Source organism: Leptinotarsa decemlineata, unplaced genomic scaffold (genome assembly GCF_025532065.1).
Source record: "Leptinotarsa decemlineata unplaced genomic scaffold, Ldec_3_MD MMD2_tig00026336_RagTag_RagTag, whole genome shotgun sequence".
NCBI classification, from domain to species: Eukaryota; Metazoa; Arthropoda; class Insecta; order Coleoptera; family Chrysomelidae; genus Leptinotarsa; species Leptinotarsa decemlineata.
Window position 1 is genome coordinate 12,512,719 of NW_027412692.1, and position 18,347 is coordinate 12,531,065.

General features: G+C 36.3%; 1 protein-coding gene across 1 annotated transcript in view; it reads right to left on the reverse strand.

Moving 5' to 3' along the window:
* Rh50 (Rhesus blood group-associated glycoprotein Rh50) overlaps positions 1–18,117 on the reverse strand; it is a 111,230-nt gene extending 93,113 nt beyond the window's left edge. The window contains exons 1-2 of the mRNA XM_023174353.2: positions 17,822–18,117; positions 4,053–4,239 (exon numbers count right to left, since the gene is read on the reverse strand). Of these exons, the coding sequence (XP_023030121.2) occupies positions 4,053–4,239; positions 17,822–17,939 (305 nt within the window). The 5' untranslated portion in view covers positions 17,940–18,117. The remainder of the gene's footprint in view (positions 1–4,052; positions 4,240–17,821) is intronic.
* Between the last annotated feature and the right edge of the window lie 230 nt (positions 18,118–18,347).

Genomic DNA, 18,347 nt, shown 5'->3' on the forward strand with positions numbered 1-18,347 from the left:
ACATGACTCGATTCAACTCTTTTTGGTGACATTTTTCAGCCCTGTCCAAAAATTACGACCAAGGTGTCATTCGATTAGTATTTTTGCCTAGAAAGTTTAAGGGAAGGTCCGAAAACCCGCCGATAAAAATTACAAAAGTCATAAACAATTAAGTGAAAAAAAAATGGGGCTTTAGTTTTTTCTTAATATCTCGAAAAATTTTTAAAATTCTGGAAATTTGAAAAAAAAAATTTGAAAAGATCAATGAATTTGCGTAAAAAAAGTCCCGACTCCCGAAACTCGATTATTTATAATTTTTACAGAGCCCTGAAAATAGAACCAAAAGCGGGTAGTCTGGCTTCCGCGCCTTTTGTCACTCTGACATAAAAACAAAAAAAAAAATTAAACATATTAAGGAATGAAAACATTCATGTTATGTTGGGATACATCAATGAACAATAATCCGCAGTCGAAAAATTTTTATTAATTAATTAATAACTTTCTCTGAATTGAAATTTAATATGAAAATCTCTATAATTATTAAACTAAAACCCTGGCATTTTTTTCCTTTGGCGAAGTTATCCTTAATAGGTAAAAAAATAGATTACCGTTGCCAAAATAAAAAATTGTTATTTTCTATTTTTTTATTAACAATTGAAAATTATAATTTTATCAAAAATACATTTCAAAATTTTGTTATTTTTATTTTTCATTGTTTCAATGTCTCATGGCTAAAAACTAATTAATAATATTTTTTTCAATTTTTTACAGCAATTGTTAATGAATTTATTATAAACAAATACATTGTTTATAAGCAATTCGAAAATTTTTTTGCATTATGTTAATTGAAAAAAATCATGATTTTTATAAACAAAAATGGTTTCTTAAAAAAATTTCTTTGTTGTTAAAAAATGCGTTTGTTAATTAACAATCGTTTTTTGCAACTAAATATTAAAATTAAGGAACCGTTTTTTTTCAAATCATAAATTCTATTGTTCTTTAAGGTTTCGAAAAAACTTTTTTTTATTCTTTTTTTAATTGTTTATTTAACCCTCCAAACCGTAAGCAGATGTTTCTTCCACGTAACAAAAGAATATCGCATACAGGTATAAACCGGAATTTTAAAGTAATTTAAAAATTTGTGAGCATCGAAAATTCAAAGAAGTTTAATGAGTAAACTCATTAAAATTAAATTAACAGAATGACTGATTGCTTCATTTAATTTTCTTAAACTCCATACAAATATGACAATAAGTGAATGTTAATGATCCTACAACTACTAAAAGTGCAAGTAATAAAATCCTTATGATTTATTGTTACAGGACACGAAGTTTATGTTGAAAAGACTCGAAATTTTTTCTTTTTTTAATAAATAACGATCAATAATTGAATAAATAATAGGACTACAACTTCAGTAAAAGGCTCAAATTGTTAATAAATTCATAATGAACAAAAAAGACTTGAAGCATATTTATCATAACTGCAATAGTTTGCAGTTATGATAAATATTTATATAACAAAATATCATTTCGGTCACAAATTCACTCTATAAACATTCGTCAGAAAAATCGAATCCATATCCCACGACACAATTCAAGTTTATTTAAACGTTCATTCTCTTATAATATAGGTAGTATCCTGAATGTATTGCCCTCAGATATTATAAATACCTCTAATTATAGATTCAAAAAAACCATTTTTCAATTTTTAATAAAGAATGAAATCTGAAGTACTTCTGAACCATGCAGTTTTGATTTTGATTTGTTAGACCTTGTATTTTAAATATGTTGAAGTTTATCAAACGTGTTTACTGATATAATTCCTTTGGAGCAAACAAACAGTTATTTAGTTATTCCAGTGTAAGATCTTCTAAATGAATGTAAACTATAATATAGTAAGGTAAAAGGTTAAGTGGTAGAGCAGGACCTCACTGGGTTATACGTAGTGGGCTACTGAACTTCGCCTTTTAGGTCAGCAGTTATGTGTAAAGAAAAAAAAAAAGAAAAAAAATTGTTTTTCATGCTGTTCTAATAAAGACATATTATAAAGTTATTATAATTATTAAAGCGAAGAAGCGAATGAAAAAGACAAGTATCAAGGTATCACAATATTAAAAGTTTTATAAAAAATAGAATGAATTGAAAAAAAAACACATAGTTACTTTTTGAATGAAAAAATTTGTTTATAAGTAACAATTTTTTTTTAAATAAACAATTAAAAAGAGAATGAAAAAAATAGTTTTTTCAAAACCTTAAAGAACAATAGAATTTATGATTTAAAAAAAAACGGTTCCTTAATTTTAATATTTAGTTGCAAAAAACGATTGTTTATTAACAAACGCATTTTTTAGCAACAAAGAAATTTTTTCAAGAAACCATTTTTTTTCTAAAAATCATGATTTTTTTCAATTAACATAATGCAAAACAAAATTTTGAAATTGCTTATAAACAATGTATTTGTTTTCAATAAATTTATTAACAATAGCTGTAAAAATAAAAAAAAATATCATTGATCAGTTTTTAGCCATGAGACATTGAAATAATAAAAAATAAAAAAAAATTGTAATGTATTTTTTATAAAATTCTTATTTTCAATTGTCAATAAAAAAATTGAAAATAACAATTTTTTCATTTCGGCAACGGTAATCTATTTTTTTGCCTATTAAGGATAACTTCACCAAAGGAAAAAAATGCCAGGGTTTTAGTTTAATAATTATAGGGATTTTTATATTAACTTTCAATTCAATAAAAGTTATTAATTAACAAATTTATAATAAACGTTAAAATTGGGATAAACATTTTTTGACCGCGGACAGTACATGAATTTTTTCATTCCTTAATATTTACATTTGATATGTTTAAATATTTTTTCTTGTTTTTATGTCAGATTGACGAAAGGCGCACGAAAGCCAGACTACCCGCTTTTGGCTCTATTTTCAGGGCTCTGTAAAAATTATAAATAATCGAGATACAGTTTCGGGAGTCAGGACTTTTTTTATTATAATATAACCATTAGAACACGCGAAACAGCAGACACTCTCTGAAATTCACGGTGCCAACTGAAAACATCACCAGAAACTCCATATTTTACAACGGTGGAAAAATGTACAATCATTTGTGCCTATGGACATAAGATCTGCCAAATATAAATGACTTCCAACTCAGGAAGTTAGTCAAACAATTCCTTTCTGATCTGTCTGTTTAAAATATGTTTTACCGTTAACCAGTAGTCGCACCCCTACGAACGACAACCCTCAGAAGTCTAAACTTGTGCGAGCTAAGGATTAACGAGGTCTCACCTTTTAACGTGTGATTCCTAACACGGATGGACCCTATTATACTACGGATGAATGTTTTAACGATAGCTTTCAACTGACTTACTGATATTTTTTATCTTTATTTATTAAGGAGCTCCTAAGTTGGTACTTTTCATGTCTACTCTTTTATAAACTTGACTTTTACTCTTTTATATATATATATATATATATATATATATATATATATATATATATATATATATATATATATCTTTTATATCCTCCATTTTAACATAGTATGTTCCCATACACCATTTTTATTTTAATTTTATTTGGTATGTCTTATAATGATAAAACATATCACTATTACTATTATTACATCATAATCATGATTGAATTTGTATCCCTCTGTCAAAAGATGATTTGCAAATGTTAAATCGGTATTTCCATTCAAAAAACTACTTCTATGCTCTTTTATTCTTCTGGAAATACTTCTTTCGGTTAGTCCGATATGAAATTTTGAACAAGAACCGCCCATAATTTTTTCAATTCACGATATTACGATATTCTGGGAGATAATACAATAACCCTTCATCAGAGAAAAGTAAATGAAACACTCAAGTCGCTATCAATGCATCAACTTTTTCTACTTGTGAAATATAAATCTGATATTTTTATGATAATACCAACTCACAAATAACGATGATTGTATCGATCATCTGTGGATCCATTCATCGTTATTCCAGCATTATGTCAGCATCATTCAACGATATAGCATCAATTCTCTCGCATCTTTCCGAAATAAAATTCCCTTTACCTTTCGATTCCCAATTCAATTTTATAGTCGGCGTTGAGTTCGAAGAATCCTTGGCAAAGCAGGGCCCACTGAATAATAATAGAACCCAATAATAATGTAAATCCGACGCTGCTATATCCATAACGCTTCAAAAATGTCATTAAAAACCCAAAGCCGATGAATATCATAACATGGACATCCTGGAATACTGAAAAAAAAAAAAGTCTCTTGAAATGGATGCGGATCCAAGCTCTCAATTATGTATTTGCGGAGGAATAGATGTTCTATGAGGCAGGCGATATGGACACTGAAGTGGAGTGGTTATTTTTTAATGAACTGCGGCAATTTGAATTTTAACTCAGATTCAAAAATTGATTTATTCGAGTTGTTTACACCTTCAGCAGACTGTTTAAATCTCAATGGACTGATTTTTGTTAAAACTTCAATATTATGAATAGAAATAAAATATTACGTTTATGTATATTGATCAATTCTTCACAGAAAAATTCTCCACATTTTTTTCGGTAAAATGAATAGTTTGGTGGTATACATTCATCATAGTCATTTACTACTAGATGGAGAAGTAGAAGCCAAAAGGTTTTGTATTTCTCATAAACTGGTCTCCCATACACATACATCTTTCAACAACATTCCTATGGCTCTCATCGATCAAATAAGCGTATGGATTTTTTTACGTACTGTCTTTGTGTAAATTTTTTGGTCAATTGTGACATTACTATTGTAATATTATTCATCAACGTGTTAATGAGGTTATGAGATAGGTGTCTAATTCCTTAACTCCAAAGTCCGGCATCGAGGATGATTCCATGTGAGTGAAATGTCGTATCCTAACTCTTCCATATACACTCCTCAAAACAATTGAAAGATTACTACCTCATCATGATCGCGTACAAGAATAATATCATGATAATTATAATAATGTGGATGGGCACAGTGCTCACCTCAATCTAAGGCGGTGGTTGGGGATGAATAGAAATGTCCACCCCAATCTACCGCTTGGAATGAGGCTGAACATATTAGATCACCTTCAACAGCAAGGGCATTTCCTGCGGCAGACGCCAAAAGCTCCGCCTTGAAGGCAAGGAACCGGCTGCCCCTGCAGGATAGCTCCCACACTTGTGCACCTTCACGGAGGGAACCCCAAGAAGGTTGAAGAAACCTTCGCGGAGACACCTCAAGGTGTGTATTTGACGAGTCTAGGCCTACACCTGCCAATATAAAGGAGATGTCTCCTAGTGACCTATTCACCTTCCTGGAAAGGACAGGATGGAGGATGACCTAGGAGGACAACTCCTCGGGAGGATGTAAAATGGGTCACATGTGTGCTGTGAGTCTACACTCACCCTCCCTTCTCTACATATACCAGATACCAGATAATAATGTGACCTCTGGTAGTGTACAACTTTGATAAGACACAGTTCAGAGGTTGTTTTTGTCTCTTGGTTTGGATTGGTATAGATAATTCCTATCTTTTTGTAAACATTCCGAAATAGGAACAGAAGTAAACATGATTCCACCGATCTACTGCGCCGAAGGAAAGTAAAGACCATAAAAAACAGAAGAAGAACATGATTCCAAGTACCAACCAGTTGTCAATCGAACTAACAAGGTGCAGTTCACTCATTTTCTGTTTGGTGCCTTCTGTGCCAAGATTTATTTATGTCAATGGTATCACTAGGGCTATCACATGGATTGAAAGTGTTGTTCCTCAACGTCAGGTAGGTCAAAGGTTAGATGTAAGACAATCAGTGGTTTCAAGGCTTTGAAAACGCAACCAACAATTACAGACTGTTCAAAGAAGGCCGGGTCAAGAGCGGCGAAGGTCCACTTCAGCCCAAGAGGACAGGTATTCACGTCTAAGTGCCCTCATATGCAGATTTCCAACAGTCAGGGGCTACAAAATGAGCTGAGTCAAACATCGAGGACCCCAAATTCTCAAGAAATTGTGCGAAATCGACTTCGAGAAAGGGGATTAAGATCTAGACGATCAGTCCAGGTACTTCGGCTTACAGCATATCACAAAAGAAAAAGGATACAGTTTGCTTGAAAACACAAACGTTGGCAGCAAAGGATTTGGCGTAAAGTACTCTTTTCTGATGAGTCTGAATTTACTTTTTGGTAACGATGGTCAGGCCAAAGTATACAGAAGAAAGCATGAACGTTTTATTCCTTGCTGCTTGTTTTCAAGGGTCCCATTTGGAGGTGGATCAATGATGGAATAACATTCAGTGATCGTACAGACCTTGTAGTTATCCGCAACGCTCCAGATACGTCACAGAGCAGAAGCAAGAGGGCACACTTTCATTTTTATGCACAATAAGGCGCGTCCCCATCCTGCAGGGATCGAGTGTCAGTACCTACAAGCCTACTATATTACTACTTAGGCGTGGCCTGCTTGCAACCCGGACCTAAATTCCATCGAACATGTTTGGGATCAACTGGGAGAAAGCATTCGAACCCGTCAAAACCAACCCACATCAGAACCAAGCCCCGGCGAATCCCAACTATGATTTCTGTCCGAGAAAGTAACACAAAATAGGTTAGGTTAGGTTCAAAGTGAGTGGGTCTATTCTAGCCTCCACCGCAACTAGCAAAGGTTTATTGTGGCTCATACCTATTCACACTCGACCAAATAAACCTGATTCAGTTCCCAGCGGAGTGGACACAAAGTATTTTCTCGCTTGACTGTCCTAGAATATTTTAATTGCCTTGATATGAGGCTGTATTCTCAGCCCCTTTCCGCACACAACTCATTAGCGTATATTTCCGCTTGAAATACAGTTGCAAAGGTTTCTAGGTAGGTCCTGGGTCTGCGACTGAAAACACCTGCACCAGAATCGGAAGGTGGTTTTGAATCAGAAGGTGTTTTTGATCCATCTGTGAACCAACGACTATCTTCTCCCGGAGGACCCAGTCCTCTCCACTCTAGAACAATACTTTATGAAACAGTTCGTAGTTGACAAATGGAGCATAAAGTCAGAGGTGATTTCCAAAATGCTGTGACTTTTAGTGTCAACTAACAATCTGTTGCACTCTGCATTAAATTGATTTGTGCAATTGGTAATGTGCACAAGTCTATATGCAGTCCATCTAGCCTGTCTCTCCAGAAAAATGTGGACAGGAGGTAGATCAACCAAAGTTCGATATATTCAACAGAAGCAAATATAGATGAAGTTGAAGTTTGAAAAAATACAAAGCACCAGGAATAGATGAAATATCAGTAGAAGTTCTGCAGCATATCAAAGAATATATTGAAGAGCCACTTACACTGCTCATGAATTAAATACTGACGACAGGATATTGGCCTAAATCTTTAAAGACGACAATTATCAAACCCATTTTTAAAAAAGGAGAAAAATTGAAATGTATAAATTATAGACCGATTTCTCTTGTCACTGGTATAACTTAAATTCTAGAGTATATTCTGAAGAGAAGGTTAACAGATTTTTTTGAGGAATATAATCACCTCTCATCTAGACAGTTTGGATTTAGAGAGGCCAGGTCAACACAAGATGCGATAAAGGAATTAACTACACGAGTTTATAAATCTTTCGATAGTAGTGAACCGTGCCTCTGCATATTCATTGATCTGGCCAAGGCGTTCGATACTGTCAGTCATAATAAATTCCTGGACGCTCTAGAGGATTTAGGTATTCGTGGCACGTGTTTAACTCTCATAAAAAGTTACTTGAGTGAGAGAAAGCAGTGTGTCAAAGTAGTAAATACGAAGTGATGAAGTTTGGGGTACCTCAAGGCACCATACTTGGTCCAATTCTTTTCGCAGTATAACCTGTTCAATCTCCACACTGATGGGAGAATTATAAGCTACGCAGACGACACAGCAGTTTTTTATTAAGCCGAAAACTGGAACTCGCTCATCACTAAAGCACAAAATTACTTCAAAACAATCATTGACTGGCTCAAATTCAAACTATTGACTATAAATTATTCTAAAACAAAATATTTAGCCTTTTCAGTGAATAACAAAAACTTACCCAGTCTTCAACCCCTTGAAATCAGAGGTGAAAACAGCATCATGAAAATCACACAAGCTACACAAATAGAGTATCACGGTGTAATGATAGACAATCATTCAAAATGGAACTTACACATTAGGAAGTTAGTGCAAAAAATTAGAAGCCTATTGTCTATCAAATATTTAAGGAACATTCTTGAAGAAAAACATCTCTTAATTATGGTTTGCGCATTAATGGAATCCCAACTGAGATATGGCATAATAGCTTGGGGAGGGGCATTATAAAGAATGGTGAAATAATTCAAAAATGGATTTTGAAAATAATATTCAGAAAACCAATTACCCATCAGCTGACCTTTTACAAGCTTGGCAATGTCTTAGAAAAACGGAGCCAAATATTTCTAGATTATTTCTACTCTACAAGGTAAAAAAAATTCACCGTTTTAGTTCCACTTGTGACTAAAACAATATCCCAGAGATCTAGCATGTTTCTTGGGCCAAAGATACATAATGATCTACCGAATGAATTGAAACAACTGAACTCATTATCTCTGTTCAAGAAGAAGCTGAAGTTATGGCTGATTTCAAGATCAAGAATTTTAACACATCGATTAGTCGATACAAAAAATATATACTATGATTGATATTAAAGTTAAGGCTATTAAAAAATAATTTCTTTCACACACTCGTTCTGTTAGATGTTTCTGTGGAAATCTGAGGCATGCCATCATCACATCAACACAAGTTATACTTTCCTGATTTTGATGATCGCGCTTGCTCCATATTTCATGATTAATTTATGACGGAAATAAAACGTTTGAAACGATTCTTTTGTACTAATTATCCCTACTTCACAACAAATTATAGTTACAATTCGTATATTCTGCTGAATACTCTCAATTTTATCATTATGATAACCTGAATATTAATTTTATTTTTATGGAATTTTTGGTATTATTATTCAATATTATTTCCTTGGAAAAAAATTATAGTGTTTACACTTTTCTTAAGCCAATTTTGTTCCAACTTTGGTCTACTGCTCTTTCTATAATTAAGCTATATCTAAAACTCTCAAGCTAGTTGAAAACATATTCTTCTGGTTAACCTGTAATCTTATTTTCACCCTTGTTTTCTTTTCCATTAATTTGACTGTATTTCATTTGATTCGTCAACATCACACCATAATAATATGTCACCACACACAAGCTGATAATATCAGCTTCGGTGGATTTTTTGGTTTATTCTAAGCCTCGTATTACTAAGTTGTTTTAGAATCATTTTATTTTGTAACAATAGAAGGTCTGTATTTTTTTTCGCTATTAATGAATAAACACTTTTTTCCACCTTAGTGAGTGCTGGTCAGGCTCTAGCCCCCGAAGCCCCGATACATTCGGGAGGGCGCGCCAGCATTATCAACCAATGACCACTCCCCACACCGTGGGGAGTGGTCATTGGTTGATTTTCGTGTTGTTTTTCGAAATAATGTAACAAATAAGTTTTTCACTGTTGAAAAAATTACAAAATTATGAAGAAGTGATCCTTCAATTATTTTGAGGAGTGTATTATATTATGTAGCGATCCTATGAATATCTCTGTCAATTCCACTACGAATATTTGGAGTATGAACTGAATAAGAAAAAGTGAAGTAATTAAGATGGAGAAGTAAAAACCAAAAAGCTTTCTTCCAAATTTTTCAATTTCTATAGTAGTTGTTCAATCTACCAAAATATTAATATTTAGAGAATAAACTGTTGTTAGTTTACATGTGTAAAATTCCCTTGGAGTGCTTTTATTTTAACTAAAACCACCATAAACGGGATCGATGGAATTTCTGGGATCTGATGCATCCGCCTGTGGAGAATATTCCATGAAAGCAACGAAAAACACGCACAAAATACATTGAGCGCTTATCAAAACCGGGATTATTTCAAATCGGCCCGTTTTTAACGATTCCTGCTTGTAATAATGTCGGGCTTGACGTAAAGGCATGGCAACACTAAGCTTGGAGAGTTTGTAACAACTCGTAACTGATACTGAGAACCGAGAAAATGTGAAGTAAGGTTGTTTTGTTCAGGCAGATTATATCAGCAGCTGCGACAAGGTTTATGTTGATGTATTCTTTTGTACGACGTGTAAAAATATTCTACAATGGGTTTGTTTGTACAAACAATTCGTTATCGTTTCGACGTCACGTTTTCGAATAAATAACTAAATTGAACTGTTCTTAGTATGGGCGAGATGAAAATAACTGATAAACACTGGATCCACCAAAGCCATATCTGGACGACCTTCTTCCTCTTCCATTTATTCTGTGGTTATTTGTACTTGGCCATCTTCTGTTTCTGATCGTTTTGGATACCATTCATTATTTTACAACGATTTCTTTGGGTTTTTCTCAGTCCTATATTCTATTTTACGCGAGGCGCCCGTGATTTTCCAAATACTTTGCTCATGAGACGGATAGTTTGCAATCTCCTTGTCACGTGGGAGAAAATTCACCAATTAGTTTCCAAGTTTCAATCCTCGTTCCTTTCCGTGACTGACTTCAGTATGATCGGTTGAAGGAAAGCCACTTCCTGAAATAACCCAATTACCACCGTTTCGCTCCACATACTATCGCTGTCCAATTCTGTGACAATTTCTATTTGTAGTTATAATCCAGAGGTTTGTAGATTTCCATGTTCTGAAATAATGTCCTTTGATTCTTCTGATGTGATGTGAGACATAGACACCGTTTTCTGTTTTTCAACAGGCTAACCATGGGTGGTATGTACTCTTCCGAATCCGTTATTAATTGCGGTATGACCATCACCAATCGTTCTTCCGTCCGTCCCGAAGCCAATTATCATGTCTTGAAAACTCCAACGACATTTGTCTTCAGGTCTTCCATGATTTCGGGGTCAAAGGTTCTGTTTTCATTGATATCGCTCTGATATGGTGAAGCATTACACTGGCCACAAGCTGAAGATCACTGTTACCCCGATTTTTTGCATCCACATCGCGAACTGCAACCATTCTTGCAGTTGCAGAATATTGTGTTGAGCAATTCCTTTGAAGCAGGTGCTGAAATTATCGTGATAGGTTCCAGATATTCCTTACGCATTGTCCAAATCCATTCCTAGGGTTCCAAATTATGCCGTAACCAAGTTTAAACTTGATGAAGAACACGATCCAAATGTTGGTGAGCTGCTGCACTTGTTGGTGGGTGGAATATTTGATGACTGCACTAGTTTATTCAGCTTTGTAGACTTGACGTATTGTGCGTAACGAAGATGATCGACACTGCCCACAGATTTTGGAGCATTATAGACTGTCAACAAGATTTTGATTCCTTTCTTAAATAATCTTTGAACCGGACAGTTTTCTTCTTCAAATGCTGCTTCAACTTGATCAAAATTCGGCAGTTTCTCAAATGCACTCAAAAATGTTTTTCCATTTTTTAAAAAGTGCAGAAGTCGTATCACAACCATTTGATGCGTGCAAAAATAAAATCAGATTTCTTGAACGCAGATGATTATCGTAACGTTTGGAAGAGTATATTTTTGTTCTTAACACTCACAATAGAGTATTTTTCGAAAAAGTGTACCCCCAATTGAAATTATAAGTGAATCAATATCTTCTTTGTTTGAAGGTGATTGACAATGTTTCATGATGAATTTTACTAGTTCGGACTTCCATTGTCTACTATATAAAATGATTTGAAATCCCTGAAACAACTAAAAAAGGAGAAGTGAAAATGAATAGCTGAAAATAACATTTATATTAACCAAAATGAACCTGAAATGAAATAATAGTGAAATAAAATACAAGTAAAAATAGAACAATTGAATAAATAAAAAAATAAAGAGGAGAAAATAAAAATGAAAAGTGGTGAGATTCCAAGTCACGTTAGTTCACGACGTTTCGATTGTTAGTATCTACAATCGTCTTCGGGTGATGACTGGACTGATTCCTCCGCGAGATGACTATTTACAAGTCGTTCGAGTACTTTCACTTATCCCCGCTTTCCATTTTCCGCTTCACTGGTTCCGTGGGAGATGACCGTTTTGGCGGGAGTTGGACATTTTTCGCTTGATGATGATGATGATATGTTGCGTATTTCTACGCTGGCTTGGCTGAATACGTTGTTGGACAACATGTATGCGGCTTCCTTGAATTTTCTCCTAAACCAATGTTCCTCTCTGTGCAAGATCTCAGCTTGGGACCACTTGATGTTGTATTGATGGGTCCAAACATGGTCTGCTATTCCTGATTTGCTGGTTCCCCCTCGCTGTGTTTGTTTCTTGTGCTCGGCAATGCGAACATTCAATGGCCTCTTAGTTTCACCAATATAGGATTCTCCGCACTCACAGGGTATCCGGTGAATGCAATTCTTGGAATCGCAGTCCGCGTTTGGTGGCCTGGTTTTCGTGAGGCTGCTACGGATAGTGTTACCGTATCTGAAGCAGGTTCTGATGTTGTACTTGGAACCAATTCTTCTTATCCTCTCTGATGATCCTCTGATGTAGGGAAGTGCAAGCACTGGTTGTGACGGCTTCTCTTCCTTGCGAGGCTCCTGCTGTCTTCTAGCCAAAGCCCAAAAGCACGGTTTAATAAAGTCTTGATGATTCCTTTTTTAGTCGATTGATGGTGGTTGGATTCGTGGTTCAGATACTGTCCCGTATGAGTGGGTTTTCGGTATATAAATGTTTCCTACTTACTGTCGGTCCTCTCCACCAAAACGTCTAAGAATGGCAATTCATTGTGGATTTCCTTGTCCATTGTGAAATTGATGGAAGGTCTCACGCTGTTGATGTGTTTCAGGAAGGCGTCTAGTTCAGTATTCCCATGGTTCAATATTATGAAGGTGTCGTCAACATATCTTAACCAGACTCGAGGTTTCTTGTGGGATTCTTCAATGGCCAGAGTTTCAAACCACATATATATTGGCTATGACTGGTGAAAGTGGCGATCCCATTGGCAGTCCCTTATCTTATGTAAAGTGAATTTTACACAAAAGACGATGTTTTTCCTTGTAATGGTTGTATTAAGAGAAGTAAAAATCTAGACAAGTTTTGAGTAGCCGAATCTCTGGAGCTGATGATCGGTCTAAGTTGTTTCAGGAATTTCAAATCATTTTATATAGTAGACAATGGAAGTCCGAACTAGTGAAATATCTTCTTTCTTTATGATTACAGGTGAAATTATTGAACTCTTTACACTAACTTACGCTGCAGAAGTAGAGGCAGTCTGACAAAATCCCTCTTACGAAACGACTTTTCCTACCAAACCAAGCACTTTATATAAAAACAGGCCTAGATATGCGAAACCCCTACACGAAAGAATAAAAATGGCTTCTAAGGATCTTGGTGTAACTTTTACTGACGTCTCTCCTATCCAACAGATTACTTCTCCTCCACAGATCATAAGCCAACCTAAATGTCACACAGGTATTTCCATCTTCGACAAACATTGTACCAATCCATCACTCATAAAAAACCACTTTCAAATTCTATTAGAACAATACCAAAACCCTATTAAACTGTATAGTTACGCTTCAAAAACGGATGAGGAAGTGGGAGCAGCAATTATTGGTCCCAACATCTCCATTCAAAGCAAACCTCCACGATGTAGCTCTGTTTCTACAGGGGAACTATATGCCACATACCTTACCACTCTATTTATCAACGCACCCACTTACAAAAACTAAATTATTCTGAAAGATTATTTCAGCTCTCTGAGTATACAATGTGGATACAATTCCCAGGAACTTTTTGGCTGTACAAATCAAGAACCAACTGTATGAAACAGAGACAAATGGAAAAACACAAATTTCATATGGATCCCATGGCAGATAGGAAAACGAGGTGATGAACAAGTTGATGAACCCGCCAAAGAAGCGTTTACCAGCGTAATTTTTGAAATTGTAACCAAAACCATGACAGGTGACATGCAGAATCCAACTAAAGAGGGCCTGCTTCTAGAATGGCGGAACCGTTGACAAGGATCAACATCAAAGCTAAGAGAAGTGAAAAGTTTCGTTGCCTCAATATCAAGAGATCAAGTAATCCTAACCTGTTTACGGTTAGGCCACACACGTCTTATTCACGAGTATTTGCTTCAAAACAAGAATGAACCAACATGTGAAGCGTGCCGTGTAAATCTGACTGTGAAGCTATTTAACCAGCAGAGGAAACGTCATGGAATACCATATTATATAATAGGCTCTAATTGTGTATTCGGTGAATTATTTTTTTCTGAACTCTATTCAAATAACAATTAGAAATGAAACTTGAACTATAACCAGTTCAGTTGAGAAAATCTCCCAATCCCATGACAACAAGGAGATTGCGGTTGCTGTATTTCTCGATATCTACAATACACATCTCTAGGATCATCTCTACCTAGAAAAGGTACAGAATCGACCATAACTGGCCGAATCTATGCCTTGCTAGTGAACAAAATTGCAACTACGACCCTCCAAGGCGAGGCCATTAAGTTCAGGGTCACTAGAGGGTGCCGCCAAGGTGGATACTATCTCCCCTCTGTGGTCGCTCCTGATGAATAGTCTGCTTGATGCCCTCGACAGAAGAAAAGTAGATCTGCAAGCTTATGCAGATAACGTTGTCATCTTGGCAAGGTCAACGTCGGGAAGGGTAGCTTGTTATATCTTTCAAAGTACGTTGGACGTTGACAAGTGCCTGAGGGAACAGATGTCTGTCAACCCCAGCAAAACTGTGATAATCCCCTTCACCAGGAGGAGAAAATTGGACAATCTAACGCCACCTTTCCTCAATGGTGAGGTCATTCCATTTGGAACGGAGGTGAAATATCTTGGCATTATCCTTGATGAAAGACTCACCTGGAACGCTCACTTGGGAAAAGTTTCACAGAAAGCCCAGACTATCCCTAAGGACATGTCGAATGATTTTTGGTAAAAATTGGGGTTTAGGTCCCGACCCAATCCGTTGGATTCATGTAATGATTGTCATACCAATGATCACTTATGGTGCAGTTGCCTGGTAGCCGAAGGCTTCACAGAAAACGACCCAGGCAAAGCTCCCTGGCTCACAGAAACAGGCTTGTCTGGCCATCAGTGATGCCATTAGTACCACACCGTCAGCGGCCATGGAGTTCCTTCTAGATCTACCCCCTATCCATATTTCTCTAGAGGGACAGGGTGGATAGACTGCATATAGACTTGTGCACATTGCCAATTGCATAAATCAACTTAACGGCGTTTTTGTAAAATCGTTTAGTGAAGATCTCACAAAAAAGTATTTTTTGAATTCAACGGTCTGTTGGTTGACACTGGAAGTCACAGAATTCTGGAAATGACCTATGACTTTATGCCTCCAACTGTCAACTACTAACGGTCTTATAAAGAACTGTTCCTGTGTAGAGAGGACTGGATCCTTCGGGAGAAGGAAATATCAAGAGAAGATAGTTGTTGGTTCACTGACGGATCAAAAACACCTTTCGGTTCTGATGCAGGTGTTTTCAGTCGCAGACACAAGCGACTGTATGGTATTGAATTGTGTGTGGAGAGAATGGAAGAATACAACCTCATACACAAGTCAATAAAAATATTCTTGGACAGTCAAGCGGTATTGGAAGCTCTTGACTCCTACCAAGCAACGTCTAAATTGGTAGCAAATTGCCAGTAACGACTCTCCTTTATAAAAAGACTTAACAGATTGTCTCTGGTCCATATTCGTGGCAAAACTGGCCTGGAAGACAATGAGGCTACTTACAGCTTCATCAGACCAGAACCTGTCATTGGCATCACTTCAAGTTTTGCCAAACAAAGATTGAAGAACTGGATGGTAAGAAGATTTATGGACTTCTGGCAGAATCTTCCAGGATTGACTCACTCCAAGGCGTTTATTCACCCTCCGGAGCTTGATACCAAACAGTTGTTGGACTACAGTAGAGATATACTACGATGTCCAACAGGCCTTCTCACAGGTCACTGTCATTTGAATCATAATATGCAGAGACTTGGACTGTCGGAAGACTGAGTGTGTGTTTGTAAAATGATGAAACAGCAGAGCACAGGCTTTGTGACTGCCCCGCTGGGGACCGAATCTGGTTTTTAGAGTTCGGCAGCTGGGTTCATTTGGTCGAGTGAAGGGTCGAATAGACCCACCTATTTTGGACCTAACCCAACCTAACAACCCTCTATTTCAAAAATGATTCAATGTAAAGCGTGTTTTTTATAGAGGTATAGAACTTTAAGTTGCAATAAAACAACGATGGATTATTCGATTGACATGAATTTTATTTATCCGAAAGATAATCTTGTGGCATTACATTTTAAATATGATTTCTGGCATATGACCGCCACGGCTGGCGCGGATGTAGTCCAATCTGGACGTCCAATTTTCGATGACTTTTTCCAACATTTGTGGCCGTATATCGGCAATAACACGGCGAATGTTGTCTTCCAAATGGTCAAGCGTTTGTGGCTTATCCGCATAGACCAATGACTTTACATAGCCCCACAGAAAGTAGTCTAGCGGTGTTAAATCACAAGATCTTGGAGGCCAATTCACAGGTCCAAAACGTGAAATTAGGCGGTCACCAAACGTGTCTTTCAATAAATCTATTGTGGCACGAGCTATGTGGCATGTTGCACCGTCTTGTTGAAACCACATCTCCTGGACATCATGGTTATTCAATTCAGGAATGAAAAAGTTAGTAATCATGGCTCTATACCGATCACCATTGACTGTAACGTTCTGGCCACCATGGTTTTTGAAAAAGTACGGACCAATGATTCCACCAGCCCATAAAGCGCACCAAACAGTCAGTTTTTGTGGATGTAACGGTGTTTTGACATACACTTGAGGATTACCTTTACTCCAAATGCGATAGTTTTGTTTGTTGACGTAGCCATTCAACCAGAAGTGCGCTTCATCGCTAAACAAAATTTGCTTATGAAAATTGGGAACAACGGTAATCTCGTTTTGGGCCCATTCGACGAATCTACGCCTTACTTGATGATCGTTTGGCTTCAATTCTTGCACGAGTTGGATTTTGTAAGCACGCAAACCAAGATCCTTCCGCAAAATCTTCCATATAGTGGATGGACACAGATCCAATTCCTGTGCTCGATGGCGGATGGACTCCTCCGGGTCTTCCTTAATGCTACGCTGTACAGCAGCAAGAGCTTCTTCTGTACGCACCGTACGGCGTCTCTGGGGATGCGAGTTATCAATAAGAGTAATCGTGGTGCGAAAACGTTCCATGATTAATCGAATTAACTGCTCTGATGGACGATTTTGTCGACGATAAAATGGACGTAGTGCGCGATACGTTTTCCGCACAGAACCATTATTTTCGAAATAAAATTGCACTATTTGCAAGCGTTGTTCAGGCGTGAGTCTATTCATGATGAATTGCCAAACCAAATTAAGAATAAATCACTTGACAGCTGTTAAATCGGTCGCCATTTTGAAAAGTAATGCCAACTTAAAATTCTATACCTCTATAAAAAACACCCATTATAAAAAATAGTATGATACAAAAGTTGTAGGGAATTCAATCCTTTACAATATTGATTATGTATACAACTAAAAACAAACCCATAGAAAACAGAATAATTGCCAAAATGTTAAAAAAAAAAACGATTTTTGTGATCTTTGACCTTAGATTTTGATAGTCGCGAACATGTAGGTTCTGAGACAACTTCCAGGATGTCAAAATACAATTCTATACGAGTTCAAAGCTGGGTATTTCAAATTCCCGAGATACTCACCCCATTTTGACTAAGATGACTGTACCAAATTACCAAAATGAATCATTCACTTACTTGGATATTTGCTTGAACCATCACCGTATTCCGTTTTGTACTCCCCGAAAATGAAAAACAAAATCAACAACACACCCTGCAACACTATAAGTGGGAGAGCACTTTCTTTAATACCCATTTTCACTCTGTCACGAGTTCTATTGGTAAAATGTCGTTCGATTTGTTTGTTATCAGATCTTCGATACGGTCACAACAGTCATTCGTCTAAAAGACTAAAAAAAATGTTTCGATAGTAATTGAAGCTGTACATGCACAGCACGAATAATTTTTTAATGTAACGGGACGATATAAATTAACAACGAATGACATATTATGTGTTCAGGAAATTTGCTAGGACGTATAAATTAGCAGTGTTAAAATCGCCCAGTTGTTTTTTTAGTCCAGGCGCTAGTTGTCTATGAGAGAATTGTTATTGTTATGTTCCTGATTGTTTTTAGATCATCTTGCTAGAGAAAGAACGCCTTCGATGTACTTCCAATTCCATAATTTCATACCCCGCCATAGATTTCATCAATGAAACTGGCTG